This window comes from Crocodylus porosus, unplaced genomic scaffold, assembly GCF_001723895.1.
Source record: "Crocodylus porosus isolate Cpor-Errol unplaced genomic scaffold, CroPor_comp1, whole genome shotgun sequence".
Lineage (NCBI taxonomy): Eukaryota > Metazoa > Chordata > Crocodylia > Crocodylidae > Crocodylus > Crocodylus porosus.
The window spans coordinates 94,900,256-94,923,862 of NW_017728918.1; the positions used below are offsets into that span (position 1 = coordinate 94,900,256).

Here is a 23,607-nt window from a genome sequence, read left to right on the forward strand (position 1 = left end):
CTTCCAAGAGAAGTGGTGCTGGCCCCTACCCTGGGGGTCTTTAAGAGGAGGTTAGATGAACACCTTGCTGGGGTCATTTGACCCCAGTAATCTTTCCTGCCATGGCAGGGGGTCGGACTAAATGATTTACTCAGGTGCCTTTCGACCCTAGAAACTATGAAACTATGAAACCATCATGGAGCAGGCAAAGGATGGTGACAAATTTCAGTGGGCATCTGTACCTCAGAAGGATCCTCCACATTGCTTCTCAGTTGACAGAATTGAAGGCTTTCATGAGGTCAAAGAAGGTCATATAGAGAGTTTTATGTTGTTCCCTAAATTTTTCCTGCAGCTGGTGAGCAGTTATGATCATGTTGGTTGTGCCTCTGGATGTTCCCAACCCACACTGAGATTCTGGGAGGAGTTCTTCAGCAAGTGAAAGGAGGTAGTTCAGGAGGGTTCTCGCAATGAGCTTTCTTGTGGTGGACAGCAAGATGATCCCTTAGTAATTTCCACAGTCAGACCTATCTCCTGAAGATTGTCATGATCATGATGTCCCTGAAGTCATTTGGGCTTTCCTTATCATTCCAGAGCCTTAAAATGAGGGCATGGAGCTGTGATGTAAGCTTCCCCCCTCCCCCCGGTTGAAGACGGAATCCCTGCAGAAATCTGCCTTGTCATTCTTCATCTGCTTGATTCCCTTCCTCACCTTTGTCAAGGGCTGGAGGGATTCCAACATCATCTCTGACTGGATGCTGTGGGATGGAATTGAAAACACTCTCATCAACTGCAGAGTCAAAACTGTGAAGGTCTTCAAAATACTCCTTCCAACATGTGTTGATGACTTCTTTCCTTGATCAGGTCTCTTCCATCCTTAGAGCTCGAGGGGCTTGGTCCCCGAGTGCTCAGACCATAGATGGCACTAAAGAAACTACATATATCATGCATGTCAGAGAGATGTTCAATTTCCTTTGTCTTGTCTTCCCACAAACTGTTCTTCAGATTGTGGGTCCTCCTTTAACCTCTGCCTTGGCTTGCTAGTGTTTCTGTTTCTTTTGCTTGGAGTTGCTGTCATTTTGCCAAGCACAAAAGGCCTTTCAACTTTTGGATCTCCCAGGCATTCTTATCAAACCAGACTTGATGTTTCCTGGTAGAGAATCCAAGTGTCTCTTTGCAGATGCTGATGATGGTGGACTTAAGGCACTCCAAGCGCTGCTGACATTTTCCCATTGTTTTTTATTGGAATTTGCCAGTTTTCCATTGAGGCACTGGTGGAAAAGGTCTCACTTGATTGGGTACTTACATTGCAGTCATTGTTTGAGAGCCAGTTTGAGTGACATAACTGAGTGGATAAGCCAGTGCTCAGTTCAGCAGTCATCAGCTCCTAACATGGATCAAGCAAGGTGGACATTTTTGTGATCCTGGGCACAAATGATGACATAGTTTCACCAAAACCCTGTTCCATCAGAGAAACAGGTACAAGACATCATGGCAACAGCTGCAATCTAAGTATTGGGACTTGATTGACTGAGTCCATGTTCTGCACATTTGGTCAAGAGGAGGATGCCACTGGAGTCAACATTTCTCACTCTTTCCTTGCCAATAGTTCTGTTCTGAAGATTGGAGTCCCTTCTGATGGTGGCATTGAAAAAAATCACTAAGCAGAATAAGCCTGTCTCCCTCCAGAACATCAGAAAGGACTTGGTCAAGTTTGGCATAGAATTTCTCCTTGATTTCAATGCTGGTGTCAAGAGTCAGGGCTCACGTGCTGCTGATAGTGGTTCCCTGCCAATTCGAGATGGAGAGTTACGAGGTGCTCATTAATTCCATTAGGGAACTCATTGAGTTGGTTTATGAGTTAATTCTTAATGGCAAAGCCAGCTCCATGAAATTCATGTTCTTGTTCCTATTTAACCTTCCAGAAGAGGGTATAGCCACCTCCTTGTTCTTTGAGCTGCCCATCTCCCACTTGCTGAGTCTTGCTCAGTGCAGCACTATCAGTGTCATGTCACCTGAGTCCTCAGCACTCTGGGCATTCACTGTTAGGATTGCCCATGTGAATCCTGATGTTCCAGATGCCAAAATTGATTGTGTATCTTCATTGACTTTGACCACGGGAATGGTAATCCCACTCAACATGGTTATCCTGTCAGGAAAAAGGTAAGCAAACTATGTTTAGGCACTTTTTCTAGCCCCCTCCCTGTGTGGGGTGAGCAGAGCAGGTGCTAAAGTGGGCAGTTACAGCTGCCAAATCAGACTCCTGCCTCGTCCAAGTGCTAGACGACATTCTTGTCCCTGCCGCCTTCATGTCAGTTCATGACTGTGAGCTTCCAGGCCTCACAGTCTTGCTCCTGTTGTCATTATCTGGTTGCCAAAGGGCTTGAAAAATGTGTTAAAGCTGTTTTCATGGAAGGCCCCTGCATGTGATTTCTTTTATCATAGAGAAGTTGCTGCATATCAGCTTCCACACAGTTCTTGACATGGTTCAGGGGTAACTCTGACAAATAAGCAGTCACAGACCACCAGGATGTGTTGGGGACAGCAGATGGCAGTGCTTTCCCTCCTGAAAAGCCACCTATACCCTCTTACAGTGCTGTGACATGGTGAGTATGGGTCTTCACTATAATAACCCTGTCCAGCCTCCAGCCATGGGTCTACAAGTCCTCAATGGCAGATCAGGAGGAAGAAGATGTTAGACTCTCAATGGCTGTGAAAGCAGATGAAGGCTGCAGCAGAATGAGATCTCCAATTGTCTCGGCTTTCTTGCCACGGGATCACGGTTCTGTTCTGGTATCACTAAAGTAAGGGGGCTTACACCAGGCCCTGACAGTATAGCTTATGGTTTTGTGAAGTAAGCTTGATGATGATCTGTGCAAGGGAAAGGCAGCCTTTTTCTTCATGCAAAGCTCACCTACAACACCTAGAGATCTATAGAAAATAATTGGTTCTAGGTCTCTCTGGAACTTTCTCCCTGAGATGGTCTCAGTCTACCTTATTCTTCCAAAGGCCCTCTTTGCCAAACCAGTTCTGTCTCAAGATGTCCCCATGACAGTAACGGAACTGGTATATTCAGTGTGAAATAGCCAGGATGGAGAGAAATTGTATGAAGGGACCTAGTGAGTTAAGAAAAGAGACAGCATGTACTTGTAATCTAACAGAATGATTAAGCAAGCCAGCATAATTCTGGGCACTCCTTTATGTTCTTCCAGGGAGGCTTTCACCAACATTTGAGGGTCATAGAGGCTTTGTCATACACCACATTCAGCAGTTCAAATGAACAGTACTTTACTAGAAAGCCCTCCAACTACAAAACAGGAACCTTCTACCACAGCTATTTTCCTTTCTTTATGTACAAACATATCGTCCTGTGGCTTGCAGTTAGGTGGTGAGATCAGGTAAAATATTATCATGACCCTGCATACTCACCAAACGCAACAGCTGAAGTTTAGCAACAAGCCTTCTCTTTACTATTTGAATTCTATCAGTAGGGTTACACCAGGGATAAAGTTGGCATAAAATAAGACCTTTTGTACATTAGAAAAGAGAGCTGGTTTAATTGAATTGATTTTAAAATTGTGTAAATCACTACTGTACGTACACTTAATCTGGTTAAACCAGCTCCTGTAATTAAGACTGTTATTTCTTTCTTTCCCTTAATCGATGCACTTGTTTAATTTAGACATGTTCATGTTGCCCGTAAGTTTATCTTTGCTTTGGAGCTAGCTAAGATTATATATAGTCCAGGGGAAGACACTATGAATCTTTTCCCGTTTTATGTCACATGCTAATATTCAGTTTCAGATAATATTGGGAAGGTCCACCATGGAAAAAGGACAGCAAGCTGTGTAGTAAATTACAGAACCAGCCACAGGAACCACAGATATTGGAGAACAGATACAGAATGGAGAGGAAAGAGCAAGGAGAAAAGGAGCAAGGAATGAGGCAGAAGAGCAAGACAAAAATTGAGAGCAGCAAGTAACAGGGGGATCTGATACGGGTCTATACAATCATGGATTGTCTAGAAAAAGAGTAAAACATATTTCCATTTTCAATGTCATAATTTCACTGAGTGCTCCCTAGTTCTTGCATTATCAGGTTGAAAATAAACAAAAGGAAAGTCCTTTATTACATAATACACAATGTGGAACTCATTGCTATAGGATGCTGAGTATGCCAATAGTGTAACTGGCTTCAAAAAGAGATTTAGAGGTTAGATCCACCAGGGGATATTAAATATATTAAATGCTATCTGGTTTTATGCATAAATAGGTATGTAACGTACTTCAGGTGACTGGGAAAGTATGACAGAATGGATCACTTTACCCTCTCTCTCTCTCTCTCTTTCATTCTTCCAAGGAAGGGTACTGTAATACCTGGAAGCTTGTCTAAATCTATCCCAACCATGGAGCCGCTCTAATAAAATACATCACCATAGCCACGCTTGGGCTCCAGGGTTAGTGTGATGCCCCCTTGCACCCCTTACCTAGCTCCAGCTCTAGGGTGCCCACCTTTTTGTACTTATTTGCCATGACTTGATGTAATTATTTGATTAGAGGGGAGGCTGCCTACTGGGTGCTAGGATGAGCCTCAGTTCCTTTAGATGCCAGCTAGTTCTCCCAAGGCACCTGCTGACTTAAGGACTAATCATCGCCTCTGACCTCCCCTACAGCTATCCCTACAGGTTGCAAGTGTTAGCAGTCAATGACTTCACTGGGCAATTGGCCTCAACCTGATAGCAGGCCACTTCAGACCTCTATACTCTAGTTGGGGTCTTGCCCTTCCTGGCCTCAGCCCCTTTTCTCTTGCTGATTCCCTTAACCTGGAGCCCAAGCGTGTGCCTGACCTTACTTCTTGGTTCCAGCCCTTGACTGCCTACTTGAGCTTTGTCTTTGCCCTACCTGGGGCAATGCACTTGCTGAGACTGCTTAGGCTTCTGGGCCCTCTTACCCTAGTTTCTGTCCTTTTTGTACACAAGACATCCTGCCCCGGCTCCAACCTTCATGGGTGCTGGGCCCCATGGCCCTTGCCTAGCTGTTGCCCATGCTGTTTCAGCCTTCCTCTCCTTCTCTTTCTCAGCTTTAAACTCCCCCTCAGGCCTAAGCCCTGAATCAAGGTCCCTAGCAAGGCTCTAAACACTGGCATGCCCTGGCACCCAGCTGTGGGTTAAACTACCAGGGGCCCATCAGGCTCCCACACCAGGGCCTCCACTCACTCCCCTTTCAGCCACTCCCAAGCCACCAACTGATGCTGTAACCCAGAAGTAATAAGCCTTCTGACTAATATAGCAAAATCCTCTCTAGGTCCAAGCATAAACAAGGGCTACTTATCTGCATAACAAGGTAATATTCCTCAGTAGAGCATCAGCACTGTGTTCACAGTGCTGTAGCATGGGGGGCGAGCACTGGGCCGCCCTGGGCACCGAAACAAAGGGGCGCCAACAGACACTGCCCAGCCGGGGCCAGGTGTGGGATGAAGCTGCGAGCAGCTCATTTGGAGGGGCATGGGGACAGGGAGTGGGCATCTCCCACCACTACATGCACTCCTGGACCAGCATGGAGGGGGGAGGGCAGGGGGAATGCTCCCTAGATCTGTGCATGGGGCAAGGGCAGGCTGCTACTGTGGGCTTTGGCCCAGGCACCAAACTTCCTTGCCACTGTACTGTCTGCTCACCTTATGTAAGACAACACCAGTGCCAGCTAGAAGAGCTCCTGCATTCCCTCTGCTCTGGAGCTCTTGCCTCAGCAGCCTCCAGGGCCAGACTGCCCCTCCTGGCTCCGGCCCTATGTTCATATACCTCACTGGCCCTGCCCCCTGATAGTCATCTGCCTCCCTGAGCAGTGGTGGGTGTTTCCTGAATCAGCTTGCTTGCTCAGCCTCAGGGTGACTTATTGCTGCTGGTCTCTTCCGTGCTCCAATCTTGTCTCCTATGCAAGGCTCTTGCCCAAGGGTGGGCAAGAAGGTTTGTCCGGCCGGTGGCTGGACTCCATTACCCAGCAACCGCTGCCCACGTTGCTGCAGCTTATTTCCATGGATACCGGAGCAACGGTGGACCTGTGACAGCGCAGGGCCAGGGTTTTCATGGAGAACAGCTCTAACAGTGCTGGCAGAGCATGTAGCTGGGCTGGGAGCTGCTCTAGGGCCAGGGCTAGGATCCTGAAGCAGTGACAGCGTGGTTTGGAGCCAGGACAGAGTTGCGATCCGCTGCCTGCACACTCCTGCCTGAGGCATGTGGGCAGCAGATTGCAGCTCTGTTTTGACTCAGGACCACACTATCACCACCGCAAGATCCCAGCCCCGGAGCAGCTCCCCATCCAGCCCTACACAGTGCTGCTGGGGCCAGTCTCCATGGAAACCCTGGCCCCATGTGGTCACAGCTCCACTGCTCCTGGAGTCTCCATGGAAACTGGCCACAACAACTCAAGCAGGGGCTGCTGGGAAATAGAGTCCGCCACGGGCCCGATCCAGCCCGTGGTCCATACTTTGTCCCCTCCTGCCGTTCTAGCCCATGATGATACCGTAACACAGCTAGTTCAGCTCAGGGTAAGCAGCTGACCCTGCCTGAGGCCCTCTCTGCTGCTCCTTCACCCTTAAATTTACAGGAAACTTTGACTGTCTGTTATACTCACCCACAAAATTACTGCCTCTCACATTCTTCCTCTAATGCATATACTATTTGCCAACGTTGGAGACAGGAAATTGGGCTGGATGGACTGCTGACTCAGTATGGCAATTCTTAGGTTCTCATGCGTCCACTTGAGGCCAAAATCTTGACAGCTACGATGGTAAGTATAGATCTATTTCTTTCCATTTCATCAGCTCTTCATTTAACTGTCATTCCTTATAATTAATTCAACCATACACACACAGGACCTGAGCTCTAGAGAAGTGTTAACCTCTCAACAATTACAGAAGTGTTCTAGAAGACTTCCAACATGCTTCAAGGAGTCCCTTGTGCCAAAAAGATCCATGATGAGTCTATTCCTGCACATGGTAGAACACATAAAGAATACAGTTGGGGTTTCAGGCTGTGCTCAGCATCTTCAAACTCCACATTTCCAACCTGTTAACAGAGATGTTGTGCTTGAAATTCTGTGTGTGTGTGTGTTGTCACAGTAAGTTCTCTCTGAAACCCACAAGACTTTTCGGAGAGTTGCAGCAACTGCTTATACTGGAGTGTCACATAACCTTCCAGCTGTGAAGAGTCAGTCGGTAATAGGCCTTCTAACTTGTTCTGTGAACAGATGACTTCCACATTATCATGGAACATGGGCCCCTAGGGCTTATTTCCAGTAACTCAAAGTTAATTCTGCAAATACTGCATTTTTAAAGTACTCTACAATGCAAGCAAGCGGTATCCTACTAAGTGCATTTAAAATCCACTGCTGTGGAAAATAGCCAGCACAAGGCCTATGTTGTGCTTGAGTTCCACTGAATCAATCTTTCTGAAGGCTTGAGCAAAATGTGAAGGACCCGTAACCTCTGTGCCAGCCTTCTGTAGTGTCGAATCACAAAGAGAGAAAATATAGGATAAAGACTGTTCCAGATTATCATTATGCAGACATGACAAGATTGATCCACTTATCTGTAGTTATATTAAATCAGTAGAGCTTGGCACTTTATTATCTGTGAACTCACTATGAATACATACACTCAAAAGATATGTCGTGTAATTGCAATTTTCATGAAAATCCATGAGATGCAGTCACATCCACAGCTGACATAAGTGAACATAACTCCATTGAAGTCAAAGTTGATTTGCATCAAGTGAGGATCTGGCCCAACATATCTGTATTAAGGGGTATTTTTGGAAATAAGGGAAATGAAAGGCATTTTTACAAGAAAAATTCTAATTTGCTTGGTATAACAGAAAGGCAGGAGACCTATTATTCTATTGCTCACTTGGTACCAATTCTCTGATGATAAAAAATCAACATGAAGTCTTTACAATGACTTTAACCATTATGATGGTATTGATTTTAAAGGCCCCCTCTCCTTAAGATAGTTTTGCTTGATGAGTGTGTTGGGGAGCCTGAGGTAGGTATCATTGAATGTGAATCTTCACATGTAGCTGGAGGAAAGGATTGATGCTTTCAGTAGGTAGGAGGAATTATAATATCTAAGAGGGTTCCTCCTAGTAAATGGCAGCTATTTACAGACTTAATTATGAATCAATACATCACAAATGCCCAGCAATAGATGCATCATGGTGCAGTGGCATGGCTGCACCCCACTTTCTCTGTGTACTTCACACATAGTAAGTTCTTAGAACTCACTGGCACTGGGACTCTTCTAGGAGCTTTGCAAGTGCTGGGAGCTCTATTAGATCACTGACTGGTCAGCATGGGGTATGCCCAGACTCCTTGCTTTCAAGCAACTATGGAGCCTGCTACTGTTCACTCTTCCCATCTCCTCCCCTCCCCTTCCCCCAAATTATGCACCAGGGAGGGGACAAGCAGCTAGAAGCAACACTCAACTTTCATGCATCTCCAGAGCTGAAGCCCAGGAGCTGATTCCCATCACCTCTTATTTTCTCTCCTCTTTTCCTCTGCTGCTGAATTAAGAGGGGAGCGGTGGGGGACAAGGAAGAGAAAAGAGCAAATGGCAGCAGGCTCTAGAACTGTGTAAAATCAGAAACCCCAGGCAGACACCTGTTTCAGCATGTGCAGTGTGTTCTTTACACTGCGCATGTACTGCATGGCCAAAGGGGGTGTGGCCAGGGCTGTCCTGGGGGGATGCTAATTGGGGTGACTGCCCTAGGCCCTGCACTTTGGGGGGGGCCTGCAGACAGTGCTGTACAGGGCCTACCGCCGCTGCTGGCTTCTGTGGGTGGTTGCCACCCCAGGCCCCACACCCCTAGGGATGGCTCTGGCTGTGGCCATACCCCTTTACCACAGTCTTGGATCTACCCATGAAAGGCAGTGGAGATGAATTGTTCAGCTCTGCCTAGCTCCTGGCCTGGTGGTCAGGAACCTCTTCTGGGAAGTAGGAGATGTGGGGGTCAAGCCCTTCAGAGTGAGGTGGACCACTCATTTTCTTGGCAAGTGCTTTAACCACTAGGATGCTGGAAAAAAGTAGGCACCATCACAGTGTTTTCAAGGTCCTGCATTTGCTATCTGTAGTTTTTATCAGACAAGGGATTTGGGGACTTTAGAGGAATTTGTATGCTTTCCCAGAAGAACTAGATCACAGAAGAATGTAAATGGAAATAGAGACCTGTGTAGCTATATTGGATTGCATCTGAGCATGTATAGTGGCCCAAGTCTGGACACCTGTGGATCTTTTCAGGCCCAGATGGGGATGCAAAAGAAATCAGGGCATGCTTGCAGAACTCTGGTGATTGTAGGAATGGAATAAGATTGCATTTGGTCACTTACATGCTTAAAAGCCATGTAGATATATAGAGGCAGCACAGAATGTGAGGCAATGAAAGCTGCCTGATGCATGCTCTTGTTGCAGGATCTGTGCACCAGACTATAACACTACAGCCTACTCAGGAACACCTTGTGGAGTGGTCTGTTATTTGTCCATCTAAGCAGAAACAATTGACCAGTCTTCAGGTTAGTCCTTATTGCTGTTGGTAGTTCATGCTCTAGCACATTACTTTACAAAGCACAAACTATCAAGGATACAGAGGGGTGTTATAATACTCATTAGTTCTTGTATGCTATGGATGAATCTTTTCCTGTTGCTGCTGTTTGAGAGAGAGGTCTTCCTTCTTCTCATGCTCATTTCTCAGAAGGACAGTGCAGGGCAAGATAGAGCTCAGTAAGGTGTACTTGGGTATGCAAACACCAGGTAATCTATTTTCAGAGAAGAATTTATGTATATAGGGTCCAATTCATTCCAAAATAACCAGGTACAGCTCACATGTAAATCCCCACGCTATTTGCATCAATTGCTTAAATGGGGGCTTGTTCAATAGACCCTGATTAAGAGTAAAAGGGCCTAGAACTCAACCTTTTTCAACTGAAGTCTATGGTTTTACATTAGCATTGAATTGGCCCACTAAATAAGCCCATGAACATGACTAGCATAGCTCATTTCCTATCTGCATATTCATTCAGTGTATCCTTTATCAACCACTGGAAAATTCCTAGACTATGAAATCTAATGTAGATGATGTGGTAAGAAAATAACTTCTCAGATCATCAAGTCTAACCCCTGGCATTGAGCAGGATAAAGCACTAAACTAATTCTACTTTCCATTTATCTAGCCTTATCTTAAACACCACTAATGGTAGTGACATAATGACCTCATTAGGTGATACCTTCCAAAGCCTGATTGTTCTCAATTAATCATGTCTGCTGCTCGGATTTTAGTACTTCAGACCTTCTATAAATAAATAAATAAAAAGCCCTGAACCTGAAGGCATCTTCATTTCTCAGAAAAGTCACATCATTCCTGAATAGGAGTCACAGGCATGTTTTCATTATTCCACAAAAGGAATTCTGCTATTTTTGGTGGGGAACATCAGTCTTTCAGAGGTGACTCTGCTTGAATGAGGCAACCAATTTCTCCTGTCATCACTAGCATAATTATGATTCTGTCTGGCCTGTGATGTCTGTGGAGCAGTATGACAATTAAACAAAAGGTAACATGGAAAAGGGCTTGACACTTTGACAAGGAGATCTCAGTAATTTATGGCGGCCAGTTTTGATTTTTTGAACAGATTAAAACATTTCAAAAAGTGTACTGAATACAAAGGGATTAGGGAGGGCCTGCATACAAATTCCAATTATAATGCTGCTGTCAGTTTAAGGATCACAATTTTTCTTTGTCATTTTTTTCTTTACTGTTAAATACCAGTATTTCGAAAAAATATTTGAGTTAATACTTTGTCACATACTTCCTGAGTTTTAAGATAAGAAGCCTAAATGCTCCTCTGCCATCCAGTTTGGAATGGAGAGGAAGGGGAGGGGCCCTGGTCCATCCCTCCATCAGGATGTAGTTTAGTTTGCAAACTCCTCATTAAGCCACACAAAGTGACACTTTTGTCACGTGTAAGTCATGACATCATCACATGTACAAGCACCCTAAAAGCAAGCTGTTATCTCAACCAGTTATGTGAATGGATTAAATCAGAACCCATCTTGATCAAGTAATTTTTTGTTACTTACTTTCTATTTTCACTTCTGTATAATGGCATACACTTGTAAAGCACTATGCGGGGTCTTAGCCTTTTGTGTTGCTGTGCAAAGCTGTTTTAGGCCTTGTCTATACTTATTTTGTTTTGCTGCCTGAAGTTCTAGTGAGAAACAGCAGCTGCAACTGCCACACTACCAAAGCTCACATATATCCAGCTGCTTTTGGTAGCTCCTGATGGCTTCACTGCAGCAGCTGTGCTGTCACAGCATGAAGTAAACTCTGAAAGACACCACAGCAGCTGGCAGAAGGCACAAGTGTCCACACTACAAAAAGTGTCAGAAACCTTACTCCAGTCAGCCAGTTGGTTTAACTCTGCTGGCAGAAAGAAGTGTACTGTCACTGCAACACTCAAAGTGTTGGCAAGATTTTGGAGTGTAGACTAGGCCATAACAGGCCTCCTTAGGATTCCTTTATGTAGGCTGCATACACACATTCACATGATTTAGGAAAATTCTCCTGGGTTTTGGTGGTAGAAAAACTTACCTAGAGACCCCTGAGCATATGCTCAAATGCTGAGCCCCTGCAGAGCAGAAAGTTTGCAGCGCTGATTCTGCATGGCCAGAGGGCCCCTGTGTATGCATCTCAGCATGCTCTGCAGGCTCCCTCAGTCTGCCTGGAGACAAGTGGCAGCAGTGAACTGACAGCTCTGCTTGGCTGACCTGACCACTCAGGGTCAGGCTGTGTCTCTGCTAAGGCTGTCCCTGGGTGAGGGGGTGCAAATCGGGACAACTGTCCCAGGCCCTGCACTTTGGGGGGCCCTTTGGAGCCGGGCGGAGCATCCGCAGTGACTCTGCACTGCTCCTGGCTTCATATCTGGCCGCTTGGCACTTCCCCCCCCCTCATCCCCCACTGCCAAATCCACTGCCAGCTTCAGGAGTGAATCCACTTGCATCTGGGAGTGGGGCCCTGCATAGGCTGATTTGCTCCGGGCCCCTCATCCTGCTCGGGTCATCTCTGGTCTTTGTGCAGTACAATGTGAGGATTATGAAAGGGACATGTTCTGCTCTCTGCTTAGGTGGAGCTGAAGAGTCCAGCAAGTGACACACTGTCTTCCTAGAAGTGGAAGCAGAAGCAAAGCACCATGGGATGCTGGAGAACTTGCTATGGCTTTTCTCAGAAAAGCAAATGCATTCTCTCTCCCAGGAGAAATTCCTAGGAGTGATTTAATTTTGGTTGTTACTGGGTCCCTGATCAGCCATTTTTACTCTGGGAGAAAAATATCGAACATCTGTACATTCTCCCAAAAGAAACTGAATGTCTATACTTGGCCATAGTCTACATGGGCATGTCAGCTGTATGCCATGTTCTCTCCTGGCTCTCAGTACCTGGGCCAAAGCAGGGAAAATGGCCACAGCTTCTACATTTTCTTGTGATCCAGACTACCAAAACAGCCTTCATCCAGATCCAGAGTCTGAGCAGAGCTTACTGGCATACATGTAAGGCAATTCTACTACTTTTGGTTCAGAAGGTAACCTGTGGGCAGAGAGCAATGGCTTATCAATATCCAGCACTGTCTGGCCTTGTAACTAATATAGTTATTGGTGAGATAAACCATAATGGCTCCCACTTTGCCCCAGGATCAGAAAGTGGTAAAGTGTGGTGCAAAGTCTCTTTTGTTGCCCCATACTTCGGGCTAACTGAGAGTGCAGCTCAACCAGGGCTAATCCCTGCTCACCTGACTTCAAAGATGAAGGGAGAGGGTCCATCAAGCAATAAGAGGGGGAGACTTACATAAAAACAGCATTTCAGAGGTGCCTTGTTTTTTGTAGGGTCACCAAGTCATATAACATTTGTAAAATGATTGTATCTCGTTGTTCATAACAGCTCCTACTCTATATAACCTTTTCCCATATCAACTCTATGTTCTTCACAATCACCAAGACAAAAAACAAAGGTTTTTGGCAGTTGGGACGGAATGGGAGGAATGGGTTTTGAAGATGGTAATGAGCTGTTATTCTCTTGCAATATGGTGTTACTCACACAGATCCCAATAAGTAAAAGTATTTTACAGGCATGCATTTAAACGAAATGCATTTTCTTACAAACTCATAAGATTTATTCTTTGCTGCCTCTCTAGATTTGCATGTACTTTTGTATTCAACAGCATATTCATGGTTATCTAGGGAGACTCTTGACAAGAAAGGGAAAAACAGAAGGTCTTTTGATATCAGAACTAAGGCATGAGACAAGATTCCTAGTTGAAAGGCCATTTCTCTTCATTGTTCTTTTCTGAGCTCAAATTCTCCTTATGCTTGTCAAAATGATGATTCTACAGCTTGAAAAATATATCAGTAAATGCTACTGTCCTGTGAAAGTATCTCCCTTCCTGTCTTTGAGCCCAGTCCTCCAAGCAGGACTCATCTGAATAACTGTGAGCTTGCACAAATAATCCGATTGATGGGAATGGGCTTGCATGCATGAGTTACAATAGCAATGTCAGCTCCAAAGGCAAGATGAGTCAGACATTTCTACGTGAGGAAAGTATGTTTCTGTTCCTGTCTTTAGACCCCAGCCTATAACCAGCACTTATGCAGCTGGTTCAGTTGGGCCAGCAGCAGGGTTTGAACCCAGGCTCTTCAGCACTAAAAGCACAAGTCTCTTTTGTTTGAACTGAAAAACTAATCTCTTTAACTAGAATCTCTTGAACCTATGAAAATCAGCCACCAGAGGGGAACATATACCATGCACTGAACACACAAAGCATTGTGTTTGAAATAAGGATAATATGAAGAAGAGAAAGATTTTAAGAACTCGGCTTTCTGTATTTGTTACTGTTTGGTAAAAATATATTCTGAACAATATTTATGTCATATTCTTCTTGAAAAACTCGCAAGACTTTTCCAGATCTGTTCCTCTCATTCTTAACTTGTGTAGTTTTGCATTCTTTTATATTCAAGTATTACCGTATGTGATTGCTGAACAGTAACAAGTTGGGAAGGGTTATTATTTCTTCATGGAAAACATTTAAAAAAATTATTAATTCTGGACTAGTAGAGGCACTTTTAAATCAAGAAGTACTTCAGGTTGACATTTAATTATGTAATGGGGAAAGAGAGGAAATGTATAATAAAACAAATAAGAGTAACAGTATTGTGGATTATTGGAGAGAGCCTCAACACTAAAAATGTTATTGGGCTGAGCATAGATAACACCACGCAATTATTAAGTGTGCAAGATTTTCTGTTTCTGTCGGTTACGATGATCCTTCCTGTTAGCCTCTTTGTGCTCATTGTCAGCTTGATGGTCTGTCTCTGCACTGTCAAGGGCCGCGTTGTTGTTGTTTTCTCTTGGAGATTCAGTTCTTTTTCCTGTGATGGGTTTTTGTGTTTTGAGTGGTATGAGTATGTGAGTAACTGTGATATAACTGAAGTGTGACAGTGTGTATTTTTTCTATGCTTGTTCTCCTTATTTTTTTATTAGCCCTGGCAGCATTCATTCATTCATTCCTCCCAGAATCAGGGAAAGGACAAATCTTGCACCTGGGCAAATGCTAATGGTGGTTGCTGGGGTGCTAAAGACTAAGAGAACCAGATTAGGCAAACCCATCTGAAAGTGCAGATGCACCAGATTGGCAAATGAGGAATTGAAGCACAGGAAAGCAGATTAGAGACAAAGACTAAGACCTTCTCCTCTCCTTTCTTTTTCCTGAGAACTCAGCAGCATCACACCAAGACTCCTGGTGGCCCTGAGCGAACTTTTAGTATCGAGCCCCCTTCACTAGAGATAATGATTTTTAAATTACCATTTTCGGGCCCCCTTCCTGTCTGGGCCCCCGGCAGCCGCCCAGTTCACCCGTGCCTTTGTCCAGCCCTGGAACTCAGACTAGTGTATGTCTTACATCCCAGGTGAGTGTCTTACTCAAGAGGCTCTTAAGTCTTTGAGGGGTCTGTCCTGTTTGAGAGGCTCCCCTTTGTTCTCATAATTATGCCCCAAACCATGTATTTGGTCTTGCTGCTGTACAGTCTGACAGCTATCAGGTATAAGATGTGCCCAATACATGCCTACAAGATCAAGCTTCATCAGAACGGGTTTGAGTATTCTGCTGGAGTGGGATGGGTGGGTGCTCTGGTTTGAGTCAGCTCTCCAAGCAATTGTAATCTGTGAAATACTATGATTGACTGGACAGCTTTGAATGTGCCCCCTACCAAGAATATAAGTACCTAGGTGAGTTGGACACCTACAGAGATAACTGGCAATAACTGAGCTGTGGTACTGCAAATATATATGCCTAACTGTATATGCCTGAATGATGAATATATATGCCTAAAGATCCAGATAGGCATCTTAGTATTAGGTCTCAATTCACAACATAGTATGGAAAAACTAGCATGGAAAAAAATAATTTAGGAGGAGGATATACAGAGTTGTCTCATTCATTGGATCATTGAATACTCAGTTAATGTACTAAAAATTTGGAAAGAAAATTTGTTTTCAGATATGCATATTCTATTGTAACATTTTGTCCACATTTTCATTAAATTACAGCATCTTACAACACACAGCTGACTTTTGGCATTTGAATATTACCAGATGGAAAATGGGAACTGTTTTCATGATATGTTACTCTGTCTAATAATGGTTAAATTAGTCTGGTAAGGTTGAGATGTAGAATCTATTTAATGGGTTAGGCTATAGGACAGTGAAAATACCACACAAGCTAGAACATAGTGCTAATGAGATAAATTGAATTATGCAGTGAAAATAACCATATTGTCACAGATATGACCTATGTGTGTGTGTGTGGGTGGGGGGTGTCTAGGGTTCAGAAATCGAGCGTTAACAATACCAGAAGTAGAGAAGCCAGACCCAAGGGTCACAAGACCAGGTGTCAGTTCAAGTTTGATGCGTCATGTCAGGTGGCCAGGCCAGAGGTCAGGAACTTGGGATCCAGTATACACTAGAGGGCAGGAGTGGGCAAAATATAGCCCATGGGCCAAATCTGGCCCACCAAGTGATTCCATCTGACCCATGGGGTCTCTTGGCCTCACCTGGCCCAAGCTCAGGGGCTATCTCAGGCCATGGCATATGTGGCTGGTCCCATCACCCTCAGGCACAGAGGTATTACCTTGTGCAGAGCACATCCCATCCTATCCCCACATGTGGCTCAGGCACACTAGGAGCTGTAGTCTGTAGGGCCAGGTGATGCAGTAGCAGGGCAGGGGTGGTGTGGCAGCCAGACTAAGCTTTCCAGCAGCCCCCACAGTGGTGGCTCCTTCTGGCTGCCACTGCTAGTGTCTCAGGTCACCACTATTGGATGCAACTTGTCTGCCCTGCACCCACTGCCAGGGATGCTGGACAAAGTGAGTAGGCAGGCAGGTGCAGTCCCCATGTAAACTGGCCCAGGAGCCCTGCAGCAGAAAGCACGCTTGGCTGGGTGGATGGGATGGGGCTGCAGGCAGGAGGGAAGCAGCATCTGGGAGCAGGGTGGGGCCATGGCTGGGGCTGGGATCATGGGGCAGCGACAGCATGGGGATGAGGCTCAGGGCAGAGCCACGATCTACTCTCCACCCGGCTGAGCATGCCCTGCCTGCAAGGGTTCTGGCCAGTCTCCATGGAAATACCACCTGCCCACTCCATTTGGCACCCCTAGAGGTAGATGTGGGGTGGACAGGCCTGGGGCTGGATAGGATCAATTGGCATCTCCCTGCCACCCCTCTATCCTGCCACTGCACCAAACAGTGTAAACAGCTATGATGGGGGAGGTCAGGCCAGCAATGCCTCCCTCCCCCTTCCTCCCCGGCTCTCCAGTCCTCAACAGTTCACCAAAACCCCTTAAGTGGCCCTTTAGCCCAAATAATTGCCTACCCTGCTATAAGGTAAAGAGAAGCAAGGTACTGGGGTCCAAGGTAGGGGCAAGGCAGGTGCAAAGCATGGAGATCAGAGGCTGAAGCAAGTCTGGAGTCAAGATAGGAGTGAGGCAGGGGTTCAGACACAGAAACACAAGGTAAGTGTTCAGTAGCAGAGACAGAGTCAAGACAGTAATAAGGAATTAAAGTCTGGAGATCCAAGAATGATGGGGTCCATAGGAAGTTTTATAGCCCTCCTATTAGGGGCTTGTGGTCCCCAGGTTACTTGATTACCTATTAGGGACATTGTGGGAACACCCAGACTGACCTGGAGGAGGTGTGTGACTGGCTGCCTGTTTCCACTTCAGCCTGCTCCTCTTCCTGAGTGCACTATGGGCTGGGGTTTGAATCCCAAGGACTCTGACACACATTGTTCAAAGAGTAAAAATTTAATGGTATAGATATGTTATGCACAGGAAAGCAATTGACTGCTTATTTCCACAGTGATGGTTACAGCAATGCACATATAAACTAAAAGTGACCCATAATAAGGAGGTCCTAAGTATGTTGACTGTCTTGAGAGCAATAGTATCCTGCAGTCATGAATTGCCAGAACAAAAGACAGAATTCATTTGCTCTGTGTATTCAGTTGTTCGGTTTATTTTCATTTTTAGCCAGTGGAAATAGATTACTTGGGTTTGCATGACCCTAATCTACTGCTCTACTCTCCTGTTACACAAACTTTGCTGGTCTACTGTGTTAAACTGCCATACGAACCTAAAACGAACATTGAATATAAATGAATATGTATTTTAAGTAGGAGCTGTTATACAGAAACACTTATTTTTGAATTGTTACTTTTAATGCAGGACTTAAAAAAATTAAAAGGCACATAGAGAACATATAGGTGGATATGAAAACTGGTAGCAATGTGTTGCAGTGATATTTAAAGACTGGGGAGAAGCCCAGCCATTCTCAGCTGCTAGGACTGAGAATCGTGCTTGGCTTCCTTTTCGGGAAGCTGTAGAAAGATCCTAGCTGCAGGGATTGCTTTCTGGTGTACCAGCTTCTGGCTACTGCAGACATTTAATTAATTTAGAATTCTGCTTCTTCTGTCTCTAGTTACTTTCAGGAAGAAAGGATTTGGAGGTAAGTCCAATAAGGACTTGTGAATTTACATGTTAGGCACTTCAATGCCTAACATTTACATACTTGACCCCAGGAGCATAATCCAAAACTCAGAGTTAGGCACCCAAGTTCCATATACAGAGCATGGAGGGAGGGAGGTACATTGAAAGGGCATCAAAATAACCCACGTGCTGAGTGGGGAGCCACTGAAAGCTTGCCAACAGGGATTATGAAACATAGGGGTGTGTCTGAATTCCCAGCCCTCATTATACAGTTTAGGTGCTTGAGTCAGGGCTACAGGGAACTGTTTTTGTCCACTTGGGATCTGGCACTCCAAATCGTCTTTTGAGGGTAGGTGCCCCTGGCAGCAATTTGAAAGACATAAGTAGGGTTTACTGTTTTCTGAACAGTCAGAGGAGGTAAAATGGTGGTTTCATACACACTGGTTATACAAAGACCTAGTGGTTATTCTGTATCACAGAAAGTGAAATTAAGTTCTAGGCCCTCCTGCTCTACTTCCTGAAGGGAATCCAGGAATCCTCCCAAGACTATTTCTGTTTTTAGGCAGTGATTGTCTAGTGTAAGATGTTTAACCAGGAAACAAGATCAAAACCCAAGATTCCCCTCCCAGGTGGTTATCTTAACTACTAGAATACAAATGCTGCTGTTTATTTTCTGCCTTGCATTCTGTGTTGTGACCAAACTTTAATACGAAGGATATAGCGTTTTCCACCCTTGCCAAGCTTATAGTCTAGTGGATGAGAAGTGTAAATTTGAATCCCTTCAGTGTGAAGACAGCTTAGACTCCAGCTGTCCAACTTTATGGGTGAGTGATCTAACTACCAGGTAGGGCGGAGTGGCATCACTTCTACCTACCATGTTCTAAAAATGGTAGTCACAGCTGCATTTTTTTGGGAAGCCCGGTCCTGTCAGTATATATTAGGCATATAGGGCTCCTATACATATGCAGAGAGGCTGCTCCAACTTAATTGAGTCTGCTGGCGCATGGTAATTACAGTGCTTCAGCAGACTCCGTTAACTACTTAATTACTAGGTTTCTGGTCAATGTAGTCCCTTTAAAACTTATTCTAATGGCCAATATTCAGTTTGATATTTGAGTTCACAATAAGAAACATAACAGTCTTAAGGAGTAAGAGAAAAAAGATAAAGAACCAAGCTGTCAAAAGGGTTTTGGCACATAAAAAACATCAAACAGGCAACCTCTAAATACCTAAGTCCAAAACTGCAATTCAATTTCCCACCCCACTGTCACTAGCTGCCTAAGCCTACATGTACCTAAAATCACTAGGTGTCTCCCTGTTTCCCCTGAAAGTTCCTTAAACACCTAGAATTTTGCCTCTCTGCATACCCTGATCTGACCCAATCTGAGATGCTAGGTGCCTACCTCTCTAAGTTGGAAGAAGATCCAGAAACCAGATAGAGCAGCACCAAAAAACCCTGAAAGGTCCGTTTTGTGGTATATGTGTTCTGTATGGGCATTTATAGATGGGCTCTGGGAGGTGGGAGGGTTGCAGTTTAATTAGTGCAGCTCCGAGACCTGCATTAATTAAAAGCTCCCAGAACATTATGTGTATCAGCATCCCCATGCTGAAAAATGGTGGCAGGGTACTTTGAACTAAAGCTCATTGAATGAGCTTTAATTCAAAGCACCCCACCACCATTTTTCAGTGCAGGGACACTGATAAACATGATGTTGGAGTCTTCTGGAGCGTGGTAATTACACAGCCTGTTTTAGTACAGTACATGCCAAATTATAAGAGGACAGGACAGAATCATAGAAACATTCTGTCATATGAAGTAAAAATAAATTAAAACCTTTAAATGAAGTGTTCACATAATAGCTGTCTTAGGGTAAAATCCTGGCCCTAATGAAGCCATTACCAATGATCCAACAGCTCAGTGGGGCCAGATTTCACCCTTCCTGTCTAGTAATTCAGGGCTCCTATTTTCTCAGCACCTGTTGTTGGAAAAAGCTCCTAGGGACATGTTTTTAAAAGTTCTGAAAATTTGACACAATCAAAAGTTCTCTTAAATTCTGAGCATCTCAAATTTTGCTCAGCATCTCTAAAGATCAGGGTGTTTAACTATGGGTACCTAAAATGAGTGAGCCCTTTGGAACAGCAGGGGCCCATGTGCCTCCACCCCCCTCCCCTGCCTGCCTCCTACCTAATGCTCCCTGTTGATCTGCTGCTCTGGTTTCTGCTCCTTGCCTGAGCTACTGCTTTGGTCTGCGTCCTGCCTTGTGTTCCCTGCCCTATTTGCTGCTGTGCTGCTTCTTCCCTGCCTTATCTGCTGCTGTGCTGCTTGTCCCCTGCCCAATCTGCTGTGTGCCACACACAGAGGCTACCCATGCCAGTTGTGGCACATGAGCTGTAGATTGGCCACCTTTGCTTTAGAACATGCATGTCTTGTCCAACAGGGAGGGATGAAACAGAGAGCACTGGGATGATGTGCATATCATGGTAGTGTTGCTTCTAAAGCATTGGTTCTCACCCTTTTTGGATTTGAGGCACCCATCATTTGACTTGAGGAACCCCTCCATAACATTTGTGAATTGAGTGAGAAAACATTTTGCCTGGGTGCACTGAGGTCATGGGCTGGGGGAGTTACCCTTGGGATCAAGCTTACACAGGAGTGAAAAGGAGCCCTGGGCTCCATCCTTGAGATAATGAGGGGCTCAGCCTTTTTAAACTTGAGAAACCCCGCATTAGATTTGAGACACCCCTCTATAACATTTGTGAATGGAGTGGCACCCCATTTCAAAAACCTATTTGTATGTTATAGTGCTCACCTCCTTGCAGAGGGGGCAGGCAGTGAATGTCTAGGGGGGGAAGTGGAGGGTGGTGTGAACTGACTAGGCAGGGACAAACTTGAGGCTGACCTTCTCCGCTTATCTCCTCACATCTCCCTTCTCCCCATTGAAGGGTGCTGGAGGCACCTTTGAAAGTATCTGGTGGCATCCCTGGGGTGCCAAATTAGAAGAGGGTAGGAGAGAATAATTGAAACATTCTGTCATGAAAGGTAAAAATAAAGGAAAACCTGAGGCATTTGCATAATAGCGGTCTCATCTGGGGTAAAATCCTGGGCACAGTGAATCATCATAGAAAAGTTGGGCTGGAAGGTACCTTCAGAGGTATTTAGTCCAACACCCCACTGAGGCAGGATCAGCCCTATCCAAACCCTCCTATATAATCCATAATCTCAACTCTACATAAGACTCCTGTCAATGCTGACACAAAATAAACCTAGCACCCTAACCTGTCACAGATAAAGCAGAGAAACCTGCTTTATGAAACATTGTTAGTATACGCTCAAAAGATCGCTGACAGAGGGCCACTACAGAAGAAGGCACCCCCCCACTACAGAAGAAGGCACCCCCCCACACACATACACACACACAGTTTTTACCAGTCTGACTATAGTGTAAAATTTCTTCCTGCTCCCAGACCTGGTGATCAATATGACCCTATGTGGAGGGACAAGATCCTCTAGCCAGGACCTTCCAGTTTAGGTCCCCAGGAGCATTGGCATACTGCAGTCAAAATCCCCAGCCTGGGCTGCAGCCAACACCCAAGACCTCTGGGAAAGGCTTAAAAACACCTGATGCCTGGAGCAGAAAGTGGGGCAAGAGGGGGCCAACAAGCAAAGAAGCCATTAGCCAAGATCCCAAAGCTCATGAAAGCATGTGTCGTCCCTCTTTATAAATTATTTAGTCTATGAACAGGCTTCTCTCCCCTGCCTTCTGACTGACTTCAGACTTGAGGGCCTTGTTACACAGTAATTTTGAGCAGCTCCTGGAGCTCCTAACCCCTGGACTGTCCGCACATTAACACCTTCAAGTGGTTTTAAGCACTCGGTATGTGGCTTAAATGACACCTCTCCAGGACAGGATGATCTCTGCTCTGCATACCTGGCTCCTGTTCCATTACCATTTGGCTACTTCCCACAGATGTGCCATCCAAGGTGAAGTCCTCCAGGATCTCCCCCCATAAGGCAGGGGCAGTAGCAACTCACAGCTGCAGCTCCTAGTCCTGCCCCTGCTCACCAGGCCTCTAGTGGCAAGTCACAGCTGTGCAGGTGGGGGATAGCAAGAGAAGGCCAGTTACCTGGTTGAGCATCTAGATCTCTATACCTTCCCCTCTCAAGAGTTTCTAGACCAGTGATGCCCAAAGTGGTCAAGAGTTTCTAGACCAGCGGTTTCCAAACTGTGAGTTGTGACCCCAAACGGGGTTGCAACATCAGCAGATGGGGTCATGGGAAGTGGGGGGCTGTGTGTTGGGAGTGAGGGGCCATACTTAGGAAATGTTTGGGAAGCACTGTTCTAGACCAAAGGTGCGACTGCTCCAAGCTGGCACTAACGCCCATTGACACAGTGTAAGATGGAACAACGCCCTCCCAGGCCAGTTGCCCAGTTGAGCATCTAGACCTCTATGCATCCCCGCACCCTCCCCTCTCAAGAGCTGCTGGGGAGGCTAAGCCCAGTGGAAACCTGGGCTCTTTTCCTACACCAGCCTGGTCCCCGGGGCCACTCCCCGCTAGGCAGCTGCAGGGTAGAACATGGGGGCAGGCACTTTGCTGCTGTCCACCAACACCTGGCCCTGAAGGGCAGTGTCGCCAAGTCTTCCATATGAAATAATTGTATGGGAAGCTCAAAATGATCGTATTTGCTGAAAAACTATCGTACACTGAAAAAGATGCAAATAACTGTGCAAATAAGCATGCAAATAAGTTGTTGTCTTCTTTGCTTTCTATTGCTCTCTGTAAGTTGCCAGCGAGTGAGGGAGGACTGGGTCATCCAAATGGAAGCATGTCTTCATTTGAAGGCCACCAGTCATAATAAAGTGCTGAAAAAAACAACCTCCCTGCCCGTAACAAGTCAATTAAGACTCCTGGAGAGTGACTTGGGTTTTGCATATGTTGCATCAATGAGCTGCCTCACAAATGATCCAGGCAAGGCTCTTTGGATAGATCTTTTATTAGACCAACTGAGTAGCTGGAAAAAAAGCCCTTAGCAAGCTTTCAGGTGCAGTTGCCCTTTGTCTGGCAGTGGGAGTCTCTGCTGGCCTATGTCCTGAAGTCAACGGGGCTACAACCAAAAACCCTCCCAAATGACCCTACGTTTCGAACGCCTTGGGGTGCAGGTTGTAGCCCCGTTGGTCTATGGACAGAGGCAGGCAGGGGTCTGTGGGTGAATCTGGGATCTTGTATTAGGCCAGCTTCAATAGTTTGAGTTGTATTTGAGTTGCTCCGGTAGAAGATCTCAACTTTCCCCGAAGACCCCCGTCCGCCTATGTTTTGAACACTTTTACTATTCTTGCATGTACAAGGGTTGAAATGCTGGGACAAATCCGGTGCTTCTGGTCCAGCCGGCAGCGCCGCTGCAGGGCAGGGGGCCAGGAGGGGCTGAGCGGGCGCGCGCGCGCACACAGGCGCAGACTACAACTCCCGGCAGACCGCGGGGGAGGGAGGGGAAGGGGGGATTTAAATGCCGCGTGTGCTCCCTCTGGTGGGTGTCGGCGGGCAGGAGAGGGCGGGGAGGGGAGGCTG

General features: G+C 45.7%; 1 protein-coding gene across 1 annotated transcript in view; it reads left to right on the forward strand.

Moving 5' to 3' along the window:
- Positions 1–1,777: 1,777 nt before the first annotated feature.
- SLC35F1 (solute carrier family 35 member F1) overlaps positions 1,778–23,607 on the forward strand; it is a 465,278-nt gene continuing 443,448 nt past the window's right edge. Inside the window, exon 1 of the mRNA XM_019538195.1 lies at positions 1,778–2,139. Coding sequence (XP_019393740.1) covers positions 1,778–2,139 — 362 coding nt within the window. The remainder of the gene's footprint in view (positions 2,140–23,607) is intronic.